This window comes from Marmota flaviventris, chromosome 2 (genome assembly GCF_047511675.1).
Source record: "Marmota flaviventris isolate mMarFla1 chromosome 2, mMarFla1.hap1, whole genome shotgun sequence".
Classification (NCBI taxonomy): domain Eukaryota; kingdom Metazoa; phylum Chordata; class Mammalia; order Rodentia; family Sciuridae; genus Marmota; species Marmota flaviventris.
In genome coordinates, this window is record NC_092499.1 from 199853802 (window position 1) to 199874152 (window position 20351).

Genomic DNA, 20351 nt, shown 5'->3' on the forward strand with positions numbered 1-20351 from the left:
ACTCAAGCCCTACCATTGACCCTGCTGTTTACACCAGCTAAGAAACTCTGAGTTAACCTCTCTAAGCTTCCATTTTCTCACCTATAAAACAGAAATAACACCTACTCTTCATAGGGCCTACGTGATAATTAAATGGCATAACGTGTGCAAAGTTGGCACACAGCAATGCTCACTCAATGTCAAAGTGCTTTCTCTAATCCTACACAGCCCTATATTTTCTTGTATTGGTTTTGTTCAATGAGTTAAGATTCTTTTCTGTCTTTCCTACTCAAATAGATTCAAACCTCCCTAAAGGCAGGGAATATCTTATACTTCTGTTCTATCTCCATGAAGGTGGATTAACAGCATTTTCTGGTCTGCATGTAGATGAAATGGAGAGGCAGCCTGACAGGTGACTCATACCTGGAGAAGCTGAGTGGCTGTGGCTCTCTGCTCAGGGCTCTTTACAAGACACTGCTTCACAAAATCTGTGAAGTTATCTGACCACAACTCTGGCTTTCGGAACGTGGGAGGAGGGTTTGTAGGAATCATGAAGATTGCCTAGTTAAAAAAAAAAAAAAAGGAGAAAGAGAAGAAGAAAAACTTAGTAAAGCAAGTGTGATATACCAACAAAAATATGCCTGGAATTACATTTGCAGTTTGGTAAAATTATTTTTCTCTGATAAGCCCATTTAAATCCCTACCAAAGTCTAAGCATCTCAAAGTACAAAGTATGACAACTGGAGAAGCTGATATATTGCTCTTTCCTTTCCCTCTCTCTTATGCAGATTTGTCCCCTAAACCTCACAATATCAATATATCAATAAAGTTATTTTTAAAAAAGTATTTATTTTTTAGGTGTAGATGGACACAACACAATGCCTTTATTTTTACGTGGTGCTGAGGATCAAACCTGGGTCCCCCCGTGCTAGGCGAGCACTCTACCGCTGAGCCACAATCCCAGGCCTCAATAAAGTTTTTTTTTTAATGATAACTGCATTATATTGCTTTTCAAAGTGGAAAGGCAACACCTATGAATATCCATATCCTGAAGATAACCTCAGCCCCAACAGCTGCCAAATTTCCCAATAAATAAAGAGCCACAGTTTTTGAAAGATAAAACTCTTTGCAATAAACAGCTTAAATTCTTTAAATCTAAAAATATGACCAGTAAATTGTCTACTTTTTCTCTTTTCTGTGCCCTAGAGAAAGAAGTTTATTTTTGGGCACATGAATGCTTTTAAAAATCTTAAGTCTTTTAATGAGAGAACTTAATAATGAAAGAATAGGAAGAACTGACTTGGGGAGTGCAAAGAGAGCTGTGGAGCCCCAAAGAAGGCAAGTCTGGGGTTTATAACAGTGCTGTGATGAGGGGTTCTGGAATGGTAAAGCCTGAGAACCCCTGAAAGTGTTGATACTGAGGAATTTCAGTGGAGATGCAGCCCTGCAGGCCCTTGACACTCCCAAAGAAGATGGAAGTTGAAGAGAGCAGAGCCTCCAGATGAAGACTCTGGGGATTAACAAACCAGAACGTAGAAATTCAAATAACTACAGGGAAAAAAGAGTCAACACCTATAGGGGCCAGGCAAAAAAAAAAAAAAAGATAACAAAAGAACAGGTTGAGTGTTAGTGACAGGAGTTCAAAAAAAGCCATTAGAGAAAATGCTGTAATAATTGGTATCTGATAATTGGTGACAACAGGAATCATGTGGACTAGCTGAATGGAAAGCTCATATGTAAAAATAAAACCACCACTACTCAACTCCAGCTGGTGTTATGATATTAAAATATGGGTTTCTAAACTACTAAAAGCATAAATAAGTACATAAATCAAACTAAGCAATTTTTTTTTCTGTAGACTATGTTCTGCCAGGGGGCTATCAATACCCAACTTCTGAAATGGAGGCGGGTAGATCACACGTAATTAGTGACTACAACTAGCGTCAGTGGAAGTGTATCATTTACATTGACATTTATTAATTATATACAAATAATTCATTTATTATTTGGAACCTAATCAATTAGGTCATAGAACTATCCTTCTAAAGATAGTAACTAATCACCCCACTGGTTTTCTGTCTATTTCCTTACCCTCATTGGATGGATATCAGCATATGGGGGCTTTCCTTCAGCCATTTCTATGGCAGTTATTCCCAGAGACCAGATGTCTGCCACACAGTTGTACCCAATTTCCTGAATAACTTCTGGAGCCATCCAAAATGGTGTTCCTATCACTGTATTCCGTTTAGCCATGGTATCCTAAAACAGAAAGCAGAGAAACCAACACCAAGCATAAAACTGAGGAAAAGAGTTTATTTTCCAACAATAAAAAATGCCTTGTACTTCAAATATATATAAAAATCATGCTGAAAGTTTGAACAAACAAGTCACAAAAGAAATTTATTTTTTTTTAAAGCGAGAGAGAGATTGATTTTTAATATTTATTTTTTAGTTTTCGGTGGACACAACATCTTTTATTTTTATTTTATGTGGTGCTGAGGATCAAACCTAGTGCCCCGTGCATGCCAGGCAAGCGTGCTAACACTTGAGCCACATCCCCAGCCCTACAAAAGAAATTTAAATGACCAAAGGACATAAAAGTATTCTCAGTTATTAAAATATAAAGTAGCTGGACACAGTGGTGCATGCCTATAATCCTAGAAGCTCAGGAGGCTGAGGCAGGGGGATCACAAATTCAAAGCCAGCCTTGGCAACTCAGCAAGGCCCTAAGCAACAATGGAGACCCTGTTGCTAATAAAATATAAAAATGGGCTGGGGATGTGGCTCAGTGGTAAAGCGTCCCTGGGTTCAATCCCTAGTACCAACAACAACAACAAAAATAAATATATAAATGATAAATAAAAAAGTTTGGGCTGGGGTTGTGGCTCAGTGGTAGAGTGCTCATCAAGCACATGGGTTTGATCCTCAGCACCACATAATAATAAATAAAATAAAGGCATCATGTCCAGCTACAACTAAAAAAAAAAAATTTTTTTTAAGTTTTAGTTTGTGGCTTAAAGAATATGTGAATATAGTACAATATAGTATAAATTACAGCAAACAACCATTTGTACACTTCCCCAGAATCGTATATGTCCCTATTGAAAGAGAACCTTCCTACAGTTCTCTTTAGAAAGAGAAAGATTTTTAAGCAAAACTAAAGATTCAAAAGGATGTCCCAGGTTCCTTCTGAATTGCCTGTGACTTAAGTTATGCCAATCGGGAGCAAATGATAGAGGCAACACTTTTGAATTGACCTCACTCTGTCAGACCTATATAAAAAATTAACACAGGAACTAAGGAAATGCTTAGTCATTTCCTTAGCTCTGAAAACTTCAAATTTGCAGGGGTGTTTTCAAATAGTGGTAGTCAAAGTAGTTTTCACTAGATTATTTCAATTAGAAACAGATACTTGCATAGCTAGAAATGTTTTGAAAATAAGTAATAAGTGGATAATAAACCCACTTAAACATGTATTGCAGTACAATGGTAGAACAGAAAATATTAAGTCCAGAAAGAAACAATGGCACATATACACACACATACATATATACACAACACAGTCTATTATGTATGTCACATATATGAGATTAAAATGCCATTTCAAATCATCAAAAGGAGAATTAAGCAAAAAAAAAAAAAAAAAAAACAATCTGACTTGTCATATAAACACCTACCTTACACTCTCACCAAAATAACTTCAAATAGGTTAAAAATTCAATATTAAAAAAACAAAGCCCAGGCCAGGTATAGTGACACACACCTGTAAACCAGCTACCCAGGAGGCTGAGGTAGAAGGACTGCGAGTTTGAGACCAACCTTAGCAACTTAATGAGACCCTGTCTCAAACTAAAGAAATAAAAATAAAAAGGGCTAGGGTGCAGCTCAGTGATAGAACACTCCTGGGTTCAAGCCCCAGTATCACAATAAATAAATAATGAATGAATGAATGAATGGTTATATAATGTTGGAGCAGAAAAGGACTTTTTAAGCACAACATCAAAGAAATTCTGAGAAAAGTAGATGAATTTTTCTATATAAAATCCAGAGACTTCTATACTTAAAAAATTGTATCACCCTTGACTTTCTGAGTTTGGCTTACTGTACTTAACCTGATGCTCTCTAGTTATATCCACAATCTCATTCTTCTTTATGGCTAAATAAAATCCATTGTGTGTACATATTTTCTTTATCCATTCATCTGTTGATAGACACCTAGGCTGATTCCATAATCTGGCTACTGTGAATTATGCTTCTATAAATAGTATGCAGACTTTAATTCTCCAGGAAAAATACTGAAGATTGGTGTAGTTGAATCATATGGTGGTTTCATTCCTAGTCTTTTAAGGAACCTCCACACTGATTTCCATAGTGATTAAACTAATTTACATTGGGAAGCTAAAGAGAAAATAGAACATCTCATGAAAATAGAAGGGAGACCAGTAGGGTAGAGGAAGGAAATCGGGGGGGGGGGGGGGAGTTGGAAGGGAAAGGGGAGGTACTGGAAAGTGAAATTGATCAAATAATGTTACATGCATGTATCACTGTCACAATAATTCCACTATTGTGTATAATTATAACATACCACTTTTTAAAAGGAGAAAAAAAAAACATAGTCAAAATTAAGACAGCAGCAAAGATATGGTAAGAAAGATGTAAATTTACTGTCCATCCAATATTAGCAAATTCTAAGGAGAGGGGCACATTTATAAGTAGCAGTTGGCTGCCGGGCATGGTGGCCCACAATGTAATCCCAGAGACTCAGGAGGCTGAGGCAGGAGGACTACAGGTTCAAAGAAAGCCTCAGAAATTTAGTGAGGCCCTAAACATCTTAGTGAGACAATCTCTCAAAATAAAATATAAAAAAAGGGCTGGCGATGTGCCCTAGCAGTTAAGCACCCCTAGGTTCAATCCCTGGCATCCATATACCCCGACCTCACAAAAAAGGTGTTTATAAATTAGCAGTTGGGAGCAGAAATTACTCCCTTCTAAGAGCATTTTGGCAATATGCATCAAAAGTCTTAGAATTTCACATATCTCCTGATCAATTTCACTGTAAAAGAAATTATCCTAAGAATATATTTAAGGAAATGTGAAAAGTATAGTTGCAAGGATATTCACCACAGAACTAGATGTAGGAAAACTATAAACAATTTAAATGGGCATCCAGTGTCCAACTGTAGGGAATGAGTTAATTAATCATGGTACATCCAGAGAATGAAACAGCCATAAATATCACCAAAAATAATAATAAAGATTTCTGGGTAACGAAGACAGATTGCACAAACATATTTTATTTTCACTCCCACTTAAAACTCACTTAAAAGATATCAAGAGGATTTTTTAAAAATATTTTTTAGTTGTAGATGGAAACAATACCTTTATTTATTTTTATGTGGTGCTGAGGATCGAACCCAGTGCCTCACATGTGCAAGGCACACGCTCTACCACTGAGCCACAACTCCAGCCCCAAGAGGATTTTTTTTTTTTTTTTAAGGAATGAATCCAGGGCTCAGGCTGTAGCTCAGCAGCAGAGCACTTGTCTAGCATGTGTGAATTGCTGGGTTCGATCCTCAACACCACATAAAAATAAACAAATAAAATAAAGACATGCTATCCATCTATAACTACAACAAAATAAAATAAAGAAACAAATGCAGCATCTATCTTTAAATAAATAAATAAAAATAAAGGAATGAATCTACAAGAACAAAAAAATCACCGCCACAGAGCTTTGTAAGCTGGAAAGCAGATGGCTGAGTGGTAACTATCTGAAAAGACTATTGAATGGAATCTTCTAAAAAAAAAAAAAATAGTAAACATGCTGATTTCAATGCCAACCTACTCAATAGGCTTAGAAACTGGTAGCATTTAGTCTGGAAAATGGTGAAAGTGGACCTCAAAACAGGAATACTGGGTTGAAAGAAGCAATTAGGGCCTAGATTTTCCTTTCACATTAGGCAACCTGTGGGCTTCCCTAGTCCCACCCTGGCTTTTGGCGGTAGGCTGATGGTATATTCTTTAGAGGCAGAAACAGGATTTCCAGATTGTAGATTATGAGTAAACTGTGAATTAGAAACATTTTCTTAGCATTTATTAGGCTAAATGCTATTGATATCCATTGATACTTCTCAGAAGGCTGTCTACAGGGCTTACAGACTCTAGATAAGAGCTGTCAGAAAGGTACCTAAGTTTAGAACTATAAGTTCCCCAACAAAACAGCCCAGTCTGATCATCTTATACTAGTCTCACTTTATTTTAGTGAAGACAAAAATAAATCATTTTTTTTTCTTTAGCAATGTAACACATACACTCATTATAAATTAAAACCAAATAGGAAGTGTGAAGTTCAGCAAGATTGCAGGACATAATACACAAAAATCAGTTGTATTCTTATACACCAGCAGTGAACATAATCAAACATTCCATTTAAAATAGCATCAAGGGGCTGGGGATGCAGCTCAAGCGGTAGCACGCTCGCCTGGCATGCGTTCGACCCGGGTTTGATCCTCAGCACCACATACAAACAAAGATGTTTGTGTCTGCCAAAAACTAAAAAATATAAATATTAAAAATTCATTCTCTCTCTCTTTAAAAAAAAAAGAAGAAACTATAAAAAAATAATAAATAAATAAAATAGCATCAAAAAGAATAAATCACTTAGGAATGACTTTAATCAAGTAAGTCTGAGACTTATACACTACAAATTTAAAAACATTGCTGAAAGAAACGAGAGAAGATCAAGGGCTAGAGGTATCCTGCGTTCAATCCTCAGCACCAAAAACAAAACAAAGGAATAAATTTTTATGACCTTGCATTAGCTAATAATTTCTTAGATATGATACCAGAAACACAAGCAACAAAAGTAAAAAGAACTTGGATATTACCTAAATTTTAAAATTGTATTTCAAAGTATATCATCAAGACTGCGAGAAGAAAACCCAAGGAATGGGAGAAAATATTTGCAAATCATGTGCCCAATAAGAGATTCATATCTAAAATATAAGAGGAATTCTTACAACTCAACAGTAAAAAGACAACTCAATTAAAAATCAGCAAAGGATTTGATAGAAACTTCCCCAAAGAAGATACACAAATGTTCAATAAGCACAAGGGAAAAAACATTCAGTATCATTAGACATTAGTAAAATGCAAATCACAACCACAATGGAATGCTACATATACCTACTAGGATGATTATAATTAAAGAGACAGAAATAAAGTGTTGAAGATGGGGAAAAATTAGAACTCTCATATAACAGCAGTGGGAATGTAGAATGGTAAACCACTTTGAAAAACAGTTTGGCAATTTCTTGAAAAGTTAGCCATGGAGTTCCCATATGACACAGCAACTTTGTATCATATGAAAATAGGTTCACACAAATTTCATAGCAGCATAATTCACAATAGCCAAAAAGTGGAAATAAACAAAATGTTCAATCAATGAACAGATTAAAAAAAACATGGTATATCCACAAAACGAAACATTATTCAGCTATCAAAACGAATGAATGCTACATGCTAATCCATGCTACAACATGGATAAACCTTAAAATATAATGTTAAAAGAAGAAAGTAAAAAAAAGGTCATATATTATATATTTATATGAAATATTTATGTATTTATATATAAATGAAATGACTGAACTAGGCAAAACATAAGACATAAAGTAGACCAGTGGTTCCTAGGGCTGTTGGCAGAGGAGAACGGGAACGACTACTGCAGGGGAGTTTATTTGGGGGATAATAAAAACATTCTGGAATTAGACAGTGGAAATAGTTATATAATGTGGTAAAGTATACTAAAAATAGTGACTTGTATGTATTAGAGGGGTATATGTGTATATGATTCTGTCAAGACAGGCATTATAGCAATAAGAATGCTATAAGTAATTTTTGAGTAATCAACCAATTACTAAAATTATTATTAAATGTAATGGATATCCTTAATTTTAATATTATCTCCTTATACAGCACCAAAAGAATATATTTTTCAATTTGGTTTCCTTATTAAGGTTGCAGTTTTTATTATATTAATATGGTTTACTTGTATATTTTAACCATTTGAGAGGATCCACAAATCATCATATTGAATAGCCTTTGATTTTTTAAGACATCAAAACAATTCTGTACTGCTGCGAAACCTCTAAGATTCCCTAACATATTCCAGATTTAACATCAAAACTATACATAATGCCAAATTCTGAACTAATGCTTTCTCTACACACACACACATATACACATATTCATTCTATCACCCAAGAAAACTACTCATATATAGCTTATATATAGCTTATATATAATAATGTTACACATTTTAGTATATGCCTATCTAGAATTATTTCTATTTTCTATAGAACTGCTTGGGTATTTCACAAAATCAGATAAATTCTAGGCTTCCTGTTTTGAATTTTTTTTTTCTTTTTTCACTGTTATACACTAGTGAGGTAGGAAGAGAAAGAAGAGATGATTCTAGAACCAAACAAGAGTGTTTTCAGTATAGTAACTGTCAAATACTACATGGAAAGTGAACAAAATAATGTTATACCTTATTTAAGAAAAATAATTTGGATTTAATTCTTCTTCCTTTTAAAAACGTGCTGAGTAAGGGTTGGGATTGTGGCTCAGTGGTAGAGCACTGGCCTAGCACATGTGAGGCAGCTGGTTGGATCCTCAGCACCACGTTAAAAATAAATAAATAAAGGTATTGGGTTCACCTACAACTAAAAAATTTGTGCTGACATAGTTCAAAAAAATTTAAATTAACATTCCATCATTTCTTTAGTTTTTATAAGAGTTAAAAACAAAGTTAGGGGCTGGGGATGTGGCTCAAGCGGTAGCACAATCGCCTGGAATGCGTACGGCTCGGGTTCGATCCTCAGCACCACATACAAACAAAGATGTTGTGCCCGCCAATAACTAAAAAATAAATATTAAAAAAAAAAAAAATCTCTCTCTCTCTCTACCTTTCTCTCTCTGAAAAAAAAAAAAAAAAGTTAAATTATGTGATTTTAAACCCCAAGAAAGGATCTAAAATAACTTATGAGCCTGGCTCTTCTGAATCTATTTTTGATTCTACAATTTTTTTTATTAACAAATTGTTAATTAATTAATTCTTTTTCTTCCGGTATGGGAACTGAACCCGAGGCCTCACACGCTAGCCAAGCACTCTATCACTGAACTCTACCACTGAACTATGTCCTAGATCCTGCTGTTTTCCCATTTTATGGACCTCTCCACCTTTTTCCATTTTCCTCAAAATTAATGATCCTCCTGATTCAACCTCCCTCAGCCTCCTGAATAGCTGGTATTATAGGCGTGCACCACTGTGCCTGGCAAAGTCAAGTATTATTTTTTAAAAAATAAAAGGAATTGCTTTCCCAGGAGAGAGCTGAAAGTATCAATACAATTAATATTTTTACTTACTGTAAGCTGACCTGCTACTCCAAAATCTGCAAGTTTTGCATGTCCTTCTGTATTTAGCAAAATATTTCCTGCCTTGATGTCTCGGTGTATTTTTCTCATAAAATGAAGGTATTCCAGTCCCTTAAGTGTTGATTGTAATATTGTAGCTATTTCATCTTCTGTTAGCTGAAAAAAGAACATAATAATTCAAATTTTATCTATTTACATAATACATTAGAAAAGGGAGGAGGGAAGGTTCAATTTAAATTCCTTTCCTTGACTATAAACTAAGATTTTATTCAACCCATTAGCAGCTTATAATACCATCCACACGCTGGCTGATCCCAAACTCAGAATTTCCTGACAGGATCTCTTCCCAAAGAGCATATTCATATATCCACATATGACATCTAACTCAAAAGCTAATAAACTTCATAAGCAGAAGTTTTTAGCTTATGGTGACTTATGCAAGTTCTTGAATTTCTCTTCATCTCAATTTCTCAATATATAAAATAGGAATATCATCTTTCTTTGAGAGTCATAAAAACCAAGTTATATGCTTCTCTACTATGTGATAAATATTTTTTAAAAAGCAATGTTTTTTGTTGTTTCCCCCCCACACTTTTTTGGGTAATCATGCAAGGCCCTGGTTCAATCCCCAGCACCAGACACACACACACACACACACACACACACACACACAAACATATATACAAAATCAAACGGTTTATTATACACCATGATTAATCATGGTTTAATACTTACCACACAATCAATAAATATTTAACAAGCACCTATAGTGAACCAGGCACTATACTAATAGTATTAAAAACTGGCAACCATTTCTATGTGTTTAATGCTAAATACTGCTTTTTTATCTTATTAAATCCTTAAAACAACTAAGTGAGACAGACGTACTACTATTGTCATCATCATTTTATAAAAATGAAGTTAAGGCACAGAAAAGTCAAGCGATTTAACTTGTTAAGTAATTTAAGGCCTCAATGCTGATAAATAATAGTTTTCATGAAAGTTCAAACAAACACTATTAGCAAGGTAACAGGCTAGAATTTACAGTACAAAGAGAACAAAGCTCATGACTCAACTTATTCCTTATTCTAACCAGCTCAGCCAATTAAAGTGGCACTGTGCAAAGAAATATAATGGAAGTCACAATATAATTTTATATTTATAATAGAGCCACATTTTAAAAAAGAAACAACTAAAATTAATTTTCACAATATATTTTATTTAACCATATTTATCCAGAATATCATCATTCTACTATGTGATAAATATTTTTTAAAAAGCAATGTTTTTTGTTGTCATCCCCCCTCCACTTTTTTGGGTAATCATTTTTCAAACTCTGGCGCATATTTTATACTTATAGCACATCTTGATTCAGACCAGCCATATTTCAAATCCTCAACAACCATACATAGCTAGTGACTATTGTGCTGAACAATGCAGAATCATAACATTTGGTAAAACAATGGGTAATAATTAAAATTATAAAGAACCATCAAAATTAATTTTGGGTTGTTTTAAAATACCTGAAACAAAACAACTTCATGTTGCACACAAGCAGCTTTGGGTGCCATTTTCTAAATCAATAAATTACTCAAGCTTTGGAATTTCCTTAAATTCTCTTATATTAGGATAGTCTGCCTAGCTAAATTTTTATTATTTTTATTTATTTATTTACTTCTTTTGTGGGACTGGAGATCAAACCCAGGGGTACTTTAACACTGACATCCCCAGCTCTTTCTCTTTTTTGAGACAAGGTGTAAGTTGCTGAAGCTATCTTCAAACTTGCCATTCTCCTGCCTCAGCCTCCCGAATTGCTGGGATTACAGGTATGTGCCACCATACTTGGCTTATTCCTAGCTTAAACCTTGCTTTTTTATTAAGAAAACACCATCAATTCTGTATAGCATAAATAAAGAAAAGGAGATAGTGGTAAGAATAATCCAAAATTTATGACTTAAGTTTCAAAGCAGACCCCACCTTATAAATTGTACAGTAATGCACAATTTATAAATACTTTTATATACTTTTAATAATTATCATTATTTCAATTTTTCTATCAAGACCAAAAACCAAACAAACCCAAAAGGCTAAAATTCCCCTGCTCCTCCTACTCCTAACCACTCACAATCTATACAGAAACCAAATTATCTTTTTAAAATGCAAATCATCTCCTACAGTTTCTCTTTTGCCTATTTCCTTCTAACACACAAACATGATAAACTCATCCCAGCTTCAGCGTCTTTGCACTGGCTATTCTCCACTTGCACTTCAGCTGCTCCTTCTTGTCTTACTTTACATGTTACCTCTTTGGAAGGACCTTTCTCAACCACCAACTGCACTGTAGTGGCCCACCAGGCACTCTTATCACTGTACCACTTCATCCCGATTCATTTTCTTCATAGCATTTATCAATATCTTGTATTTTGTTTCTAATTTCCAAGTAATTTGCTTTTGGTGCCCTACTAGAAAGTGCACTACCATGAGAGTAGGGTTGTATGTTTATTAAGGCCTAAAGCAGAGTTTTAGAAATACTAACTGAATGAAAAAACAGAGTTTAAGCAACTGAAACAGAATTATAACCCATAAATCTTAGGTCTTATTCTAGCAATCACATATGGCAAATAATTTTCCATAATGAGATTATTCTCTGATTAATATTAAGTAGAAATTAATCTAAGAACATGTTGGGTAAAGAGAAATCCAAATTCAAAGTAAAACATTCAAAATTCATTCCATAACCAGGATTTGAGAGTCATATTTCCCACAGTAAAAAATAAAGCATGTTAAAAATCACTAGATCGAGTTGGTGTCAATATTGCTACTTGTAGGATATGATAAGAGTCAAAAAGAGTAAAGAACCACAGAAAAGGTAAAATGTGACAGTCAGCTTTCTAGATATGGTAGTAAAAGCAGCATGTGAACAAAAGGCAAGAGAAAAGATGCCACTAGAAGACCAGCTCAGCATCATTCCTCTAGAAAGAACTTACCGTTTTATTTCGTAATCGAATGATATCAGATACAGAACCAGCACCACAGTACTCCATGACAATCCACAAGTCTGTGTTCTTAAAATAACTGCCATAATATTTGACTACATGAGGACTACAGAGAGACACAACACATATTAGTGAATGGCCTTCAAATGTTTAATTAATTCTGTTAAACATATGAAAACTAATTTCCATCTCAAAAAGATCAATTATTTCTAGTTATGGCTAAAATAAGCACTCTCCTGATTAAGAACATAAGATGGGCTAGGTTTTCCAAAAGGTAATAAATAACAGAAGTACAAAAAATGGTGGGTACTTTAACAAGCATTTCTAGGTTTACAATTTATCCTCAGAAAAGAAATATACATTCAAAAAGAAATAGTTACCAACACAGAACTGTTAATAAAAGTGAAAATTTAGGTACCATTTAAATGTACATATATGACTGCATGACTAATGTGATTCTACAACATGTACAATCAGAAAAATGAGAAATTACACCCCTTTTATGTATAATATGTCAAAATGCATAAACACATTCCACTGTCATGTATAACTAATTAAAGCAAATAAATAATAAAAAATTTAAAAAGTCCATTCAACATTAGAGAATTTATTTAATAAATTTAATAAATAATGATATATCTATACAATGAACATCATGAATTCGTGAAGAATGTTCTAGAGGAATATTTGATAACATAAGAAGATGCCCTATTTTCTAAAAATAAATAAATAAAGGCTACAAAAGAGTAAGTACAATAAAGCTCCAAAAAGACACATGGATACACATATCAATTCTTAACAATGTTAAGTACAATGTTAATCTGCCTTCTGATAGCTACCTCTAATTGACTAGATTGTTATTAGGGCCAAATAAAGTTGAAGAAAACCCAAAGATGACAAAACTAACTTGGCTTCATTAACTCTTAGAATTTCACATGCTCCTTCATCCTTGGGAAATATGCCAACAAGGACAGGAGGGAAAACACACACACACACAAAAAAAAAGAATATTAAGAAAAAATGGGTGACCAGATCTCTAAAGTTCAGATCCCCACTTGTACTCTCCCCTTCCTTCAACTCCTGTAGCATTTACTGCCTCTATGAGGTACCTTCTATTGCAATATGTTCTATACAGTTTTGTACTGTTGAATAGATTTCCCTGCACACATATATGCTGACCTGTCCAATCAGTCTATAAACTCCCCAGGATTGTGCTCAGTCTCTGTATTCCTTACAGTGCTTACAGAGTAGGATATTCAAAACATCTCATTAATTAGGAACATTTCCATATCCTATTTGGACAAAGTCTCAATTTGCCAAATGGAAAGAGTTCCCATAATGGATCTCATAAAGGAGTAAAAGAAAAACAGCAAACTGAATCTGGCCAATCCAATCAAGAAATATGGAGGTTTATTGAGTAGATGGTAACAACAAAAACAGGAAAAAAAGAAAGGGGGGAAGAAAAAAGAGAAATTTCAAAGTCTAAGGTTGAAGCTTTAAAAAATAGGAGGTACTGGGCTGGGGATGTGGCTCAGTGGTAAATGCCTGCCTCACATGTATGAAGCACTGGGTTCAATCCTCAGCACCACATAAAAATAAATAAATAAATAAAGGTATTGTGTCCATCTACAACTAATAATAAAATAAAAATTTTTTTAAAATAAGTTATAAAATTGCAGCCTTTTTTAAAATAAGAAAATTTTTAAAAAATAGGAGATACCAAGCTGATCTGACCATAAAGAACCAATGTAACCTCAAGTTCAAAACATTCTCGATCCCTATTTCCAACTCCCTGGAGCTAGGACTGCCCTTAACTTTATGTTTCTCTCTAATCTAAACAGTGCTGGGGAAGCCTGCTCCATCACAGCAACGAAACCATGTTGTCACGGAATTTCAGTGCAAACCACGTGCTTTTCTGCGGTTGCCTTTTAGCCTGACTTCCTGCTTACAACATTTGGCAAATCTTAGTTCCTCAAAATTAAAATACTTAACTACTCTCAGCTTGAAAAAAATTTCTAAATGTGAAGTAAGGAATAGTAATACATAAATAAGTATTCTTTTTTTATAGGCAAATCTAATAGTCGAAGGTTTCTAGAGCTAAAAAATCATCTGAATTATCTTGTCTTAGCTGTCTCTGTAGAAACACTCTCTCATAGGAAGTAAAAAGAGATCATTATCAAAACAAAACCAGAAAAAGCCAGCACCACCTTCTGCCTCTTCTTCCTGGTTTCAGGGCTCACTGAAGGAGGAAAAAAAAAAAATGCAAAAACAGAAAAAATAATTTAGCAAGGAAAACAAAGCTTTTTCATCATATTTCTTTCTAAAAAAGAACATGCACATGACCTTACTGACCTCTCCCTTCTACAAAAATATCTAAGTAAAGGAATCTTTAGGTGTCATATTCTAAATATAATCACAGCAAATTCCAAACCATACTCTCTCCAAAGGAGCTCCATGTATCTTTACCTGTCACATTGCTGCATTATAGAAATTTCTTTGATAATCTCCTGCAGGTCTGACTCCACAGGAACTTGTTTAATAGCAACAATCTGACCAGTCTCTTTGTGGATAGCTTTGTATACACTGCCATAGGACCTATAATTGGGGGAAGGAAAATATTCACAAAATCAAAGGCAAGCCAAGAGATAAGAAGTGGCACAATACAACCAACTTACAATTCTATTTATCTAAGTGTCTAATACATACATACTTAACTACGTTTGCAAAATTGAGATAGCTAAAGTACTTTGGGGAAAAAAATGACTCCTTAAAAATTTCCCGTCTAAATTTATGAATTATGAAATAATAATAGCCTCCATGAACTGTATGCCTGGTGTTTCCTAGAAACTGTGCATATTTCAGTGTATCCTTATTTTTAAAAAAATGAGTAAGAGGTGATTATTCCTACATTACAAGTAAAGGTGAACAGGTTTAGAGAGATCACATAATTTGTCCAAGGTTACACAAGTAATAAATAAGTGATTGGTTCAGGATTTGAACCGAGGTGTCTGAATACCATGTTAGTTTTCTCTCCACACCTACATTGGAATACAATATCAAAGTATTTGTTTCCTTACATTCACTATGGGTACCATAAGTTCTCTGTCCTTATTTCCCTTACTTGCAATAGCGCTTAAAATATTATATAAGTTAATATTAGTATCAAATGAATACTGCACACACTAAATTTTTCACCTTTATTCCATCTTTCCTTAAGAGCTTATTATTAAAATAGCTTACATATTAATTCAATTTGGAAGCTTTAAGATTAGACTTAGAATCTAAATCAGCACTATAGATTAGCTATTACTTATAAACACATTATTAGTTTTGTTGTGCTTCAATTTTCTCATGTGTAAAATTATAATAATATAAACTACCTTAGAAGCTAGTTATGATGGTCAATGAGATACCATCATCATCTTACATAGATTTTTCACTGGAATCCAGGGAGGGTCTCAGTGAAAAAATGAGTAAACTGTCCTTCATCTTTCCCAAACACACATAACATCTTGGTTGGGTTAAAAAAAAAAAAGGAAAAAAAAATCAAAACAACAGTGCTACCTAATATGTCAATCTAGCAGAACATTCAAGCTGCCAAAAAGATGCTCAAGAATAATTTCAATGTCAAAGTAACATAAATTTTTGAAAAAAATCTATGCTGAGCACATAAAAAAATTCTATCAGAATTCTTGTATTTACAAAAAATATGAGGGGGCTGGGGTTGTGGCTCAGTGGTAGAGCGCTCATCTCACATGTGTGAGGCACTGGGTTCGATCCTCAGCACCACATAAAGATAAATAAATGAAATAAAGGTACTGTGTCCATCTACAACTAAATATATGTGTGGGTATATACATATAAATACACACACACACACATATATTTTTTAAACTAATATGATGATGCTTAAACAAGGCATCAAGTACCCTTTCACTACAGAAAGGTCACTGTTGACCTGTGTAGAAGACCCAACCTCTGCCTCTTCCTCCTTGCTAAAACAAACCTTGATTTGTTAGGATGGCAATGTTCTTGGTCCCAAAGGATAAATCACACTAGCCAAGCCAGTCACAATATTCCTTTTCCATTATGTCAGTCACTGAACCAGAAGCAAGCATATGACCGACTTCTAGCCAATGACATTTGACTAGAATTCTGCTGAAGGTATCTGGTAAAGGTTTTCTTTCCAGGTAAGAAGCACACAAGAAGGCCCATTTCCACCTGCCCCTTCCCTTCTTGCTTTAGCTATTGTCATGTAAGGATGATGCTTGAAACAAACACAACCACATTCAGATTATAATTGTCCAAACACCAAACCATTATTGGGTCAATTAATCATTTCAGGAATCTCTTACCCCTAAATTTATTGTTTAGTTATTAAATGTCTTTATAGGTTACCCACTATTAACTAAATATTCTGTTAGTCCCATCCATAGGTATTCTTGATACACTAGATCCAATATATCTGAAAATATATTTGAGCTTTATTCAGAAATAGTAATTTGGCTGGATGCAGAATTCTTCTTTTCATTTCTTTTTTTAAATTGTTTTTAGTTGTAGATGGACACAATATCTGTTTTATTTATTTATTTATTTAATGTGGTGCTAAGGATCGAACCCAGTGCCTCACACATGCGAGGCAAGCACTCAACCACTGAGCTACAACCCCAGCCCCTTCATTTCTTTTTTTTTTTTTTAAGAGGAAAAAAGTTTATTTGGAGCCGGGTGTGGTGGCACACACTTGGATTCAGGAGGCTGAGGTAGGAGGATCTCAGGTTAAGGCCAGCCTCAGCAACTTAGTGAGGCCCTAAGCAACTTGGCAAGACACTGTCTCAAAATAAAAAATAAAAAGGGTAGGAGGTAGCTCAGTGGTTAAGTGCTCCTAGTACCAAAAAAATCTGGGATTCATAGTTTCGGAGATTCAGTTCCTGGTCAGCTGACTTCAAAGCTCTGAGCCAAAGGCAAGGCAGAACATCAAGGTGGAAGAGCATGGCTAAGAACAGCTCAGGATATGGCAACCAGGAAGCAGAAAAGTCAGTGCAGATTCTTTTCTATCCCTGGTCCTATGTATATTGATTATAAAAGATATATTTATTTAAATGATTTTATAATAAAGAATTAAATATTTAAGAGAATTAATTTCAATATTTTAAAAGTATTAGAAATGGAGAGATCTCTGCATGCACTCACTTAGCAATTATGACCAGAACAATCTCCAGACCACCCCTTTGTGCTATCTTTTTTCTTTCTTCCCTCAGTACTGGAGATTGAATTCAGGAGTGTTCTATCTCTGAGCTACTCCCCAGCCCTTTTTTAATTTTATTTTGAGACATGGACTTGTTAAGTAGCATGGGCCTCAATCTTGGGATCCTTCTACCTTAGCCCCCAAGTACCTGGGCCTAGCCTCCTATACTGATGGCAAACAAAATTCCAATAGCTCATATGAACAATTAACATTCATGATTCCACATATTGCATTTACAATAATCTGAAGAAATGTAAGAGCCGAGCCCTGTAATCCCAGCCACTTTGGAGGCTGAGGCAGGAAGATCAGGAGTTCAAAGCCAGCCTCAGCAATTTAGCCAGGCCCTAACCAACTTAGCAAGACCCTGTCTCAAAATAACAAATAAAAAAGGCCAGGGATGTGGCTCAGTGGTTAAGCACCCCAGGGTTCAATCCCCAGTACCAAGAAAAATAGAGAAAGAAAAGTTAGAAGACTTCAGAAATCATGCTCACTTAAAGGCAAGCTCCTTATAAGATCTGATTCCTCACATTAACCAAACTAATGACTTAATGAATGTTTAACTGGCAGAAAACAAAGATGGTGAAGTAGGAGTTTCACACAAGTCACACAAGGCAAAATCAAATGGAAGTAATACAGTATCTAAGGCCAACCTAACCACGTACAAGTCTTATTTGTCTGGTGCACCTAAAGTCTTTCTCCTGGGTGTGCTAGCAGTCACCATCTGGCTGCCTCTTTGCAAGGCTACTCCCTTGTGTAAGTGCAATCCTGGTGGTCTCTCTGCCAGTTAAGACAGCACTGAGATCCTGGGACTGCAGCAAGGCAGAGCCTATGGAATCTAAAGCCCAGGTCCCTCACATTGCACTGGGTTTGTGTGGGCCAGTCTGGGTCTAGCAAGCCTATGGAATGCCAGAGAATAGAAGAAGTTCCCCAGGGGTAGCACAGGTTGGAGAAAACTGGGCTCTCTCCAGATCAGTGAGTCCTGAAGTGCACATGGGGATGGAAGGGACTGGCTACAATGGTGGGAAGACTGGAAGAAGGCTTGACAGCATCTATCTGTCGGCTCACCCACCCAAATGGTCCGACACAAACCGGACTGGAGCTACCATCAAACTTTAGACAACCCCACCTATCAGCAGAGAAGGAAAGCTGAGAAAATTTTTGAAAGCCAATGAAAACTATCATTCAATTTTCCATCAAGACTTTGCTTTTGTTTGTTTGTTTGTTTTCCCCCTCTCTCTCACATCTCTACCATCTTTGAATCCAAATATTTTTCATACATCAATTTATTGAACAATGAGATGTCTGAATAGTACATTACGTTTTTGTTGTGTATCCTTATATTTTTACTTTTTAAAAAATCTGTATATTTTTTTTCTCACCTATCCTGTCTCTGTGGATTCTCTTTCTCACTTCTCTCATACTAACAGCCAAACTCTATTAATTCCTTCCTCGCTCTTACTATAAATTTTTACCTCTATCTTCTCTTCTTCTCCCTCATAAACATCACATCTTACATTACTTCTGTTCCTTCATTGTCCATCACTAGAAACAGTAAACCCTTTTAGCAAATTTACTGTTCATATTGAACACATCAATATTTGAACACATCACAATAATTGAACACATCACTTCTGTTTATTATGACAAAACTGTAGATGCCTTTATAGGAGCTATTTGGTTTAAAGGTGTATATTGTTTGTACTGGATACTGTTAATATTGGTCTTCCTCCTTAAAGGTGAGGTCTGGAAGCCTTCAGGGACACTATAAGACTTACAGAGTAGAAACTGTACTGCCTCAGAACCGTATGAGATGGGAAGACACACAAACAGCATGAAAAAACAAGGGAACAAGGCACCTCAAACAAACCAAGATGTTCCAACAATATAATTCATAGACAACAGAGTAGAAGACACATAGTTAGGATGATCTTCAAAATAAAGGATGGTACAAGAAAGAAAATACAGGAAGTAAAAGATTGCTTCAATAAACAGGCAGAGATTATAAAAAGGAATCAAGCAAAAATCCTTGAAATGAAGGAAACAATAAACCAAATTAAAATTTCAATGGAAAGTATCACCAACAGACTAGACCACCTAGAAGACAAAACCTCAAGTCTGGGACAAATGGTAGAATGAGACAGACATTATTACCCTACATATGTATGATTACACTACTAGTATGACTCTGCACCACGTATAGCCAAAGAAATGAGAAGTTGTGCTCCATTTGTGCACAATGTGTCAAAATTCATTCTACTGTCATGTATAACTAATTAGAACAAATAGAAAAAAAAAAAATAGAAGGGAGACCAGTATAATAGAAGGGGATCAGGGGGAGAAAGTGGAGGGAAAGGGTGGTACTGGGGAATGAAACTGATCAAATAATACTGTCTTATTGTGTGCATATATGAATATATTATAACAAATCCCACTGTTATGTATAATTATAATGCACAAATAAAAAGGAAAAAAATTCTCCCACACATGTGCATAAGTTATCTTTAAAAATACATAAGAAATTGCTATAATGGGTGCTTCTGGGTGGCTGAGAGCAATAGAGGGAAGTTTTTTTATTGTATACCTTTTTATACTTCTTGAATTTTGAATCATATGAATTTACTATCTATTCAAAAGTTAACAAACATTAAGAAAAGGTGCTCCTAATATTTTAATGTCTTTGTCATTGTGGAAGATAT

The 20351-nt window shown here is 35.0% G+C and overlaps 1 protein-coding gene across 3 annotated transcripts in view; it reads right to left on the reverse strand.

The window, feature by feature from the left end:
* Stk4 (serine/threonine kinase 4) overlaps nucleotides 1-20351 on the reverse strand; it is a 99806-nt gene that overhangs the window by 72957 nt on the left and 6498 nt on the right. For all 3 annotated transcript variants that reach the window (XM_027954342.2, XM_027954343.2, XM_027954344.3), the window contains exons 3-7: nucleotides 14877-15005; nucleotides 12402-12516; nucleotides 9406-9570; nucleotides 2071-2238; nucleotides 403-540 (exon numbers count right to left, since the gene is read on the reverse strand). In XM_027954342.2, the coding sequence (XP_027810143.1) occupies nucleotides 403-540; nucleotides 2071-2238; nucleotides 9406-9570; nucleotides 12402-12516; nucleotides 14877-15005 (715 nt within the window). The remainder of the gene's footprint in view (nucleotides 1-402; nucleotides 541-2070; nucleotides 2239-9405; nucleotides 9571-12401; nucleotides 12517-14876; nucleotides 15006-20351) is intronic.